This window comes from Cibotium barometz, chromosome 13, assembly GCF_041138505.1.
Source record: "Cibotium barometz isolate CiBa-2024 chromosome 13, ASM4113850v1, whole genome shotgun sequence".
Taxonomy (NCBI): domain Eukaryota; kingdom Viridiplantae; phylum Streptophyta; class Polypodiopsida; order Cyatheales; family Cibotiaceae; genus Cibotium; species Cibotium barometz.
The window spans coordinates 30933483-30943948 of NC_141058.1; the positions used below are offsets into that span (position 1 = coordinate 30933483).

Consider the following 10466-nt stretch of genomic DNA (forward strand, 5'->3'; position numbering starts at 1 on the left):
TAACATCACCTATTGATGTAGTCTCTTTCATATTAGCAATGAATATAAATCGTGTCTCACAATACATGTGGCAACCATCAGGACGCTTCATGGACTATTATCTGCCCCATGGGCTGGATTGAGATCCAAAACCTATGCCTACTTCTGTGTTATAAATAAAGTCTCTACAAAGAAGTATATATTTTTTTCCCATGAACAACGAAGTATATTTTTACAATAAGAGACCTATAATCAACCAATCAACATAAAAAAGATATTTCAATATATTATTGCTTGAGTGTTTGGGCATCAATTGCATATAATGCATCAAGCGAGAAATCAACATAAAAAAGATATTATTGCTTGAGTGTTTGGGCATCAATTGCATATAATGCATCAAGCAAGAAATCAACATAAAAAAGATATTATTACTTGAGTGTTTGGGCATTGATTGTGTGTGTGTGAGCACACTTGGGGGGGAGGGGGAGGGGTAGGGGTAGGTAATATAGGTGTGTTAGTATAGAAGGGTTAGCAGTAATACAGGTGTGGGTATAAAGGTATTAAGTCATGAGGCCATATAATACGAGTGTGTATATGAGGTTTATGTTAAAATCAAAATAACGTAAAAAGAAGCACCCAATGTGGCCATCCCTTGCACAAGCAAAGAGAGCAATGTTGTTAGAGAGAGTAGCAAAGAGAATGCTTAGGTAGAGCCTTATCCTCTTGATTGCTTGCACCTGTGCGTTGTCAATGTACTTTGAAAAAACATGTGTCCTTCCATTCATGTATAAACATCTTAAAGCGCTTGAATGAAGATGGACACTGCAACCCATGCCATTTTTGCAGCACTTCCTCTTCGTATGTGTGTCTTTCTCAAGTTTATATGAATAGCTTATAGAGCTCAAACGAGCATGAACATCAAGCCTATGAGGAATTGATGGACATCAACAGAGATCTTAGAGTGTATCGCAAGGTAAATAATTCCAAATTCATTTACCACATTTAAATCTGAGTTACATGTCATTCATCAAGTCATAAGATTTTCGTGCTTGTTTGTGTGAGTGAAGTTTAAAAAAAAAACCATACATAAAGTATGGTGGGAAGTTAGCACCGTCCTCCTCGAAATTTTATAAACTTTGGAGAACATGCCCTTTTCCCGTTTTCCAAATAACACTTTCGATATTGAAAGTGGACCAAAACACCTTCAGTGTTGAAGGCGATCATTAGTTCTATGTATTGATCCATGATACAAAACTCATTTTCAATTATGGTAATAAATTTGTATTTTTCTAATTTGTGATATAGTTTTGAATCCCCATCAAACATAAGAACAAGCTTCAAGGTCATCCATTGTGGATGTCAATGTAACCATTATGCTTTTAAATTCATGTTCATTCAAGCATTTCAAATTTCCTTTACACTACGCGAAGTATGCTACCCAAGCACACATACAAAACACGATAAAAGAATAAAAAAATAATCTTGTTTTGTAAGCTTTAGAGCATGGAGTGCACCTGGTTTTTATCATGATGATGATGATGATGACGATGATGATGTGTGTGTGTGTGAGAGAGAGAGAGAGAGAGAGAGAGAGAGTGAGAACAAGTATAAACATCAACCCTATGATTATATTTAAGGTGAGGAATTGATGGACATCGACAAAGATCTCAGAGTACATCGCAAGGTAGATAATTCCAAAGTCATCCACATTTGAATATGATTTACACGTCATTTATCAAGTCATAGGATTTTCATGCTCGTTTGTGTGAGTGAAGTTTAAAATAAAACCATATATAAAGAATGGCAGGAAGTTGGCTAGTCCTCCCAAAAATTTTATAAACATAGGAGAATGTGCCCTTACCCCATTTCCCAAATAGCACTTTTGATATCAAAAGTGGACCAAAACACCTTCAGTGTTGAAGGCAACCATTAGTCATATGTATTGATTCATGATACAAAACTCAGCAGAAATACCTGCTTCATCATCAGAAAGTGGCTTGACCGTACTCCATAGATTTTTCATGAGGTAGCCCTTCACCTTGATTTGCCAGGTATAAAACCTAGTTTCGTTGAATTTATCGAGGAATTTGGAGCTCATGATGATGAAATATGATGCTTGATGTTGATAACGTGCTCATATAGATGATTTAAGCCCAAATAATAAAAATATCATCAATATAAATCAAAATAATATTCACCATGTTGTTGGAGGCAAGACAAGCAGAAAATAGGCGACTGGAAAAACGTGTCGTACAGCAGCTACAGTGGACCATATGCTTCAAAATTTTGTATGCTAAATCTTCACTTGATGGACTTGAATCACCTGAGAGGAATTTGGCTAATTTGTAGAGACGACGGTGAATTGATGCGATGAGCAAAAAAATGCCTGTTTGGATGGCGATGAGAAATTTGCGAAGCTGCGCTGAAATTCGCCTGTGAGCTGCATGGTACAGCTTGCGTGGGAGCAAGGCAAGAAGGCTATATCAAAATTTTAAGGTATCATCACCTCAGGTGTGCAGGCATGAAGGCAATCCACAGCATGTGGTTCAAACAGAGAAAAACTGGCTATGGTGATTAAGAGAAAGATTCACATTTTTGCTAATCAACTAAACCTAATTGGGTCATACTCTGATACCAAATGTTGGATATGATAATTCAACTAAAAAGATTGATCAAAACATACTCAAGGTGGATCAAAGCTTGTACAAGACATCATGAATATGAGGCAAAAATTGGTATATCTAGAAAATTGCTATGAGATTAACACAACAAGACTCTAATTATGATTAGGCATGAACCAAACTTACATAATCACTTGATCACGACTTGTACCTTATTTAGAGACTCCTCTACTCTATTTTCAGTTGCATGAGTTGCATGAACAACATGCACCAACCATTTGTAGGCTTTACACACTAACCACTGACCACTAGCCTATCCACCACACATTAAATTGGACTAAGGAGTTGGGATTACATTTATCCAACACTTAATCACTTTAGCTTAGTTTGATTATGCTTAAGAATGAGGTTTAATGTGTGCTCCAATCCACCTTGAATCCAACAAGGTGTGTGTGTGTGTGATTTGTATAGGTCAAAGGATAAGGCTACTAGCCTACAAATGTATGTACTCACATGAAAGGGTTTCATCTCATTAATTGATCAACCATCATTGAGTCATGTAATACTTTCTCTCAATTGAGATTTATCGTATCATCTCTCTCTCTCTCTCTCTCTCTCTCTCTCTCTCTCTCTCTCTCTCTCTCTCTCATGTATCTATCTCACTCACCTTGTGCACAACTCATGACCACCATGCAATTTTTACAATGCCTAGCCTATGATATTTTTTGTGCAAAACCTCAATCAAGGAGTTTCCAAACCTGTGTGTGTGTGTGTGTTTGTGTCTTTGGCATATGTGCCTCACTCACCTTGTGCATAGCTCATGGAATTAATACAATGCCTAGCCTTTGATGTTTTTATCACAAAACCTCAATAGAGACCTTGCTAAACCTCCATAATCTAACATTTAGTTGTCTGGTAAAAATATATAAGATCTTGAGTAAGAAATGACTCATAAGATGGAAAGCATGTCATTATAACCCATTTGGTGAGAACATTTGGGGCACCTTATCTTGCTATCAACCTGCTCAAAATGACATTACTAAGTACTTGATCTCTTGTGTAAAGATTATTAATGCCTCTTACACATGACTAGCAGCAATGCATGACACTGCTAAGTAAGCAATGCATGAAACTACTAAGTACTTGATCTCTTGTGTAAAGATTATTAATGCCTCTTAGCAATGCTCCATCTTCCTAAATTATTATGCTTCTCACTAGATAGAGTTTTCTTGGGCATGAATTTATAACATCCATGAGGCTACTTAAATGTTAATGTCAAACGAGGCCTTGGCATTTAGCAACACTTAAGGAATAACACATTGTTGTTAGATCTGGGCAAATTCACCATATTCAATGAACTAATCCACCTGAACACTATCTTTGAAAATTTATGTTTGCATCCTGAAAACTCTTAATACAAGGGTGAACTATCAATTGGGACAAAATAACATCTCTAATGGCATGATCCATGGTAGCAAGTGACTTATTTGAAATACCTAGCAAAATCATTGTCGAATTTTTTGTCCCTTTTTTTGCTCACCTTAACATTATGGCATGGCACCTATAGATCCATAGATCTAGCTCTTTTATGATGCTCCGCAAACCTTAATTATTGTGTAATTGTTGTAGACATAAGCACTATAGCCTCCTAATGCCATTATATTGCATTGGGAAAGGGCCCTTATTGTTTTCTAGCAATACTATCTATTCTCATTTATAGCCTCCATCTAAACAAACCTTGAGGAACAAATTTTAAACTTAAGAACATTGATTTTTAAGGTAAAGCATGCTATTAAAAGGTATCAACCACCAAGGTTTATGGCTATAATAAGTTTCTAAATTACTTCTCAAATGATACTTAGTCACCTAGAATCCCTATCTTATGGTAATTTTGACCATACATTATTGCCAAATATGTATTTTGGGCATACAAAAGTACACCTTTTACAAAATTCTAGGATGTGGCGCACCTGGTAGTTGACTCCGCAGCAGCAGTATGGTACTACGTACACAAAACGGGCTACTGTGGTAGTGTGGGCGAAGTCCTTTTGTTATAGTGGATGCACTATATTGATGTGATCTTCATAAAAATTCCTTGTACGTAAAATGTGAAGGAGTATCCACCTTTGAACCTTAAATATAGGTAAAGTATTTATATCATGAGAACATGGAATGGGTGTGTGTGTGTGTGTGTGTGTGTGTGTGTGTGTGTGTGTAGAGAGAGAGTGAGAGATGCTTCGTCTGTACACATGTGTGTAAAAATACTTGAATAGTGAATCTTATATAAGGTGAAATTTATAGCATACCTATACATGTGTAAACAGAATAGTGAATGTCATGGTGAATCTCATATAAGGCAAAAATCTAGGATGAGACTAACAACGCATAATTTAAAACTATAGTCCTTGCTTTAAGAAGCTATTCTTTTCACGTCCAAAAATATTAGTAGTCGTTGCTTGAAGAATTCTTTGTATTCATGTCAAAAATAATAACTTGAAGTACCAACCTATGCTTTTGGAACCCTTTCTTTTGCTTATTTTATAAGGGGTCAAAAATAATAACTTGAAGTACCAACCTATGCTTTTGGAACCCTTTCTTTTGCTTATTTTATAAGGGTTATGAATGTGTGAAGGACAAGTTGTTCAAGGATGCAATCCGTGGTTCTTAAGGAAACGTTTTTCTCCTCTTCAAAAAATATTAAGGTTACAAGCACAAAAAGATTTAATGCTTTTGGAACGTACCCTTCTTTTCCTCTTTATTGAAGAGGAAACGTTTTTCTCCTCTTCAAAAAATATTAATGGTTACAAGCACACAAAGATTTAATGCTTTTGGAACGTACCATGCTTTTGGAACGTACCCTTCTTTTCCTCTTTATTGAAGAGGACACGTTTTTCTCCTCTTCAAAAAATATTAATGGCTACAAGTATACAAAGATATATTTTTGGAACCCTTCTTTTCCTCTTTATTGAAGAGAAGTGGGGGCCACAATAGCAGAAATTAAACTTGCTTTTTTAACCAATGAAACAAAGGACAACCATCAAGTTGAAACGGGTTTTTATTGAAAAAATGCATACGTCACTCATCATGGTCTTATAACTGAAACTTAAAAATTGTTGAATCAATAAACTTGTCCTGCTGTGCTGTGTGGCTATTAGAGAGCACACCCATAACTTGTCCTTTTATCTCGTGCTATATGTGCTGTGTGGCACAGCACAGTACACCCAGCAGCAGGCAGCCAGTAGTACTACCGACATCGACATGGCTCGCGAAGTTCCTCCCACCATCGACATCCAGGGCTTGTTAGCCGACGGGCGCAGCGCTGTGCTGCAGGAGCTTTCCCGTGCGTGCGAGGAGTGGGGCTGCTTCCAGGTATAACACACGCACACTACCTCCTTATTTATGTCAAGCAGCATATATTTTGTTGAGAGCAGTCAGTATCGTCGCTTGATTGATTTATTAATCAGTCAGTATCGTCGTATGATAATATAATGTGAGCAGGTGGTGCATCACGGGGTGCCCGATCGCGTGATCGAGGGCATGTGGGTGGCCGCTCGGAAGTTCTACGAGCAGCCGGCCGAGGCCAAGCGGGCTTTCACAACGGCGAGGCGGGACGATGGCATGAACTTCATGAGCAACGAGCTCACAGAGGCCACCAACTGGCTGGAAATCCTGATGGTGCGCCGCCGCCCGGGCATCTGCGACGGCTTCCAAGACGCCCGTGAAATCTTTGGGTAGTGCCTTGAACTGTTATTAGGGGTCATTAATTGAGGATTACTTTTGTTTAATAAGGTCGACATTGTGCTAGTTAACACTCTGGGTTGATTGGATCATTGCACAAAACATAGAGCTCACTTGCTATAAAAGCAAAGCTCACCATTCTTTTCGGATCTTTGAATAAGGAAATGTATGACCAATGTGGGTCTTGTTTGGATGGTTATGTGTGTAGGGAAAGCCTTCTGGACTTTGGGCATGATGTACAAAAGCTTGGCAATGATTTGTACGATGCTATGTTCGAGAGCCTTATTGGGAAGGGAAGCATGGATAACCACAAAAGCAAAAAAGGGCTTCCCACAATTGAGAGAGTAGTCCTCACCCTCAACTTTTACCCTCCGTGCTTGGACCCCAATGCTGGTACTACCGGCTTCAAAGAGCACACAGACGTGGGCACTCTTACCTGCCTCTTACAAGATGAGGTTGGCGGCTTACAAGTGCAGTCCCCATCTGGTGAATGGGTTGAACTCAAGTATCGACCCAACGTTTTTGTGGTTCTCTTAGCGGATCAAATGGAGGTTTGTGACATCTTCAACCTATGTTATAACCACCTCTCTTAGGATATATATACGATATATTATGGTAGCTAAATTATATTGGGAGCAAGGAGTGCTAGGCGCATGAGATCAATACTCCCCCTCCTCTTCGCCAAACAACAGGCGCATGGGATCAATACTCCCTTCCCCTCCCCTTTGCCAACAACCACACCTCCCCCAACCTCCTCCCCACCCAACAATTGGATTAAAAAGAAACAAACCTTACGTAAGGTGTGAGATATTTATATAATATAATATATTACACTAATCCCTCCGTTCTTCCAAAGGAGTGGGATATAAAGAAATGAACTTCCTTTCAACCTTCTTTATATCCCACCCAAGGAGTGGATATAAAGAAATGTACCTTCCCTAAATACAAAAAAGAAAATGATAATTAAAAGGTCTTACAAGTGTCACCTTGCTGCTGCAGATCTTGACAAATGGACGGTATAGATCCTCTCCCCATCGTGTCATAGCTAATCCAAACAAGTTACGGATCTCTCTTCCCTTTACATTTGGACCTCCAGAGGAAGATTTTATTGCTCCTATTCTTGAGCTCATTAACCATGATTACCCATGCGTGTACCAAGGAGCCACTTTCAAAGAGTACATGATGCGCTACTTCGATACAAGTCTACCGAACCATAAGAAAGGCCTTGAATTTGCCAAGGCTCTTATGGAGAGATCAATGAATGAAATGGAACAATAATTATCTTGATTTATTAGTTATGTTCATTTTTCTTTGGACTTATATGGAGTATTTATTTGTTTCCTAGAATGAAACAATATCTCATTAATGAAAATAATTATTGTTGCCATATATATAGGCAGTGATGTGTGTGAACACACTTAGGACCGCCGGGGCACTTTTTCCCTCTTTAGGAGGTTTTTTCCCCCGGCTTGTATATACGCCCATCATTCTAGGGCTATCTTTATCTTTGTACATTGACACAATCTAATACACTGTGTGTTGTGTGCATTCTTGCTTCTTCTCCAAGCTTTGTGTGCTTTCTTGCAACCTAATTCTAACAATTATTTAGTGTACATTGAAATATTTTCTATTTTTGTATTACGTGTAGATACAAAGAAGTTTCTTAGGAGCTAAACATAAATTATACATAAAATAATATACTTTTTAGTGTAAAGATAAATTGTGAAAAAAACTAAATAAAAATGGATAAGTTTTAGTCTTAAAAATATCTATATATATAATTTAAAAAAATAGTGCTAATAAATTATACATACATTACACATGTTGCCTTTTAAAAATGGCTACAACTTCTAAAGAGACATTCGTCCCATTCGTCCTCTCTATATAAGTTAATATGTTTATATTATCTACATTGTGTAAGAAAATATGGTAGCAAAAGAAGGAGGATCTTCAAAATACAAAGCATTGAGTTGCAAAAAGAAGTGGATAATAAGAAATATTACTATTTTCAAACTTTGATTACAAATTATGGTAGGTCAGCTCATTGTTATGCTATTTGCTACTTCCCTTAGTGCTAAACTTCATTATGGCTAAGGCTTCCTTGCATCTCGAGAGGTTTGATAGAAACTCAATATGAAGAGCTTTGTGTGAATGTATGCTCTTATGTGTGTGTGTGTGTGTATGTGTAGAGTGTGTGTGAGAGCATATCTTGATACAAAGTTCTGTTGGAAATTAATTCATCCCTAGATGGAATTTCCCATCCGTATTCATGCTTGTATTTGGCTCCATATGAAGCCCTGCATTGGCATATCTTAGCAGAGATTTTTTAACATTTTTTCTACCATTTTTTGGTATTTTTTAGGCATTTTATAGCATTTTTTACTACAACCTTGCTGTCGGCCTACTACTATAGCTGCGGTACTATAAAAGGGTTGGCTCCCTTTTCCCTTATATCATCTCATGTTTCAGCATTCAATTGAGGTCATGCTTCTCATCATTGTACAGCTGCTACTACTTTCCTCGTGCACTCAAATTTCAGCAACAATAAACATCAGTTTCTAGCATTTACAAGTCTTCTACCTAGGCCTACATCTGTGTTTTATATTTGCTTCACTTTCTTTCATGGTATCAGAGAAAAACGTTGACCTATGAGCAGAAGAAAGTTGCGTTTTTGTTTTGGAGAAGAGGCTTCGACAGTTTGTTGCATTTTCTGTAAATTTCAGCGTAGAAGGTGCTCTGTATTCTTCCGAGAGTAGAGGATTTCTCAAGAGTGCTGTGTTTTCTTCATCTAACACCTTGGACTATCGTATTTCTGAATTTTCAGCAAAGATTACTGATCTTTCTGATTGTTGTGTTGTGGACAGGGAACTACATCTTGGAGATATCTTCTTCCTCTCCTTTCAGTTTCCCACCCTCCCTCCCTTTCTTCTTGCTGTGCACAGCCTGAGAGAGGAGAACTTGATGATTTTTTTTTAGCCCCTTTCTTCAGAGAAGGTTTCTTGTCAAAGGACAGGGATTCTTGAGATTTCTCTACTGCTGCTCCTTCTCCTGTTGATTCTCCATAGCACCATCATAGCTTAGATCCCTTTCTTGCTCTCGCCGCTCTACAAGTGGTTCCTATTCCCAATCTTTCCTCTCTGAGTTTCTCTCATCTAGGTCTTGCTCCCACCCCTACCCACATACCATCCTACAATCCTCACCAAGTCAATGACTCCATGAAGCTTTTCGCAACCAACTATCATACTTGGTCTTTCTACACTCAATTGTTGCTAGAAAGAGCCGGTGTGTGGATGGCTATCTCCACACCTCAATTGGTGGAGCCTCCTTTGAGAAGCATATTGGATGCTCAGGCTCATCTTATCATCATCCATTGCATGAATCCATCCATACAGGCGCAATTTGTCTCCTCCCAGAGTAATGCTCATCAGAAGTGGACAAAGATCCAGAGGAGGTATGGGAGAGTTTCGATAGTGAAGATTGCCAAATTGGAGTTAGATTTGGAGAAGGTAAGTTACTTGCTTCCTTTGATTCTTTCAAGGATAATATTTATTTCCGTGATCCTCTCCCCACTTTTGAGGAAGTCGTGAGTTATCTCCATGACAAGTGCATGCTTCACAGGAAAAGGCAAGTCGGAGTTTGCTTTTATCGCCTCTACAAAGGGCAAGGGCAAAGGCAAAGGTAGAAAAGGGAATTCCAACAACAAAAAGCAAAAAGTCACCACAAAGTCATCTTCTGACGACGACGATTTTGACAATTCTACAGCATCAAGGGTTCCAGGATGAAGGAATCTTGTGAGTTTTGTGGCTGACTTGGTCATTCAGAGGCCAAATATTTTGCCCGACAGGCTGCTTCTCGCAAAGCTAAAGAAAAGCACAAGTCCTCCTCCGATGGCTCAAACACTTCACCCATGACAGATGGCTCAGATACTTCACCAATGACAAAGGAGAGTATGAATTCTCATACTAATATGGCTTTTCTTGCTATCTTTGATCCCGTTGTTCTTTCATCTTCACAGGAGCAAGATGAGTCCATCCTGGTGGTCACAAAGGAGACTTCTGATTTAGAAGTCAGTGCCTTAGAGGATTATTTACACGAGTTTCTAATAGAGACCTTATCAGTGGATGAGTA

At 38.4% G+C, this 10466-nt stretch overlaps 1 protein-coding gene across 1 annotated transcript; it reads left to right on the forward strand.

The window, feature by feature from the left end:
- The first annotated feature begins 5740 nt into the window (after positions 1–5740).
- LOC147632597 (fe(II)/2-oxoglutarate-dependent dioxygenase 4-like) lies at positions 5741–7692 on the forward strand. Its single transcript, XM_086806895.1, has 4 exons — positions 5741–5969; positions 6099–6331; positions 6547–6889; positions 7338–7692. The coding sequence occupies exons 1-4, from the start codon at positions 5859–5861 to the stop codon at positions 7614–7616; spliced, it is 966 nt and encodes a 321-aa protein (XP_086663021.1). The 5' UTR covers positions 5741–5858; the 3' UTR covers positions 7617–7692.
- Positions 7693–10466: the final 2774 nt, after the last annotated feature.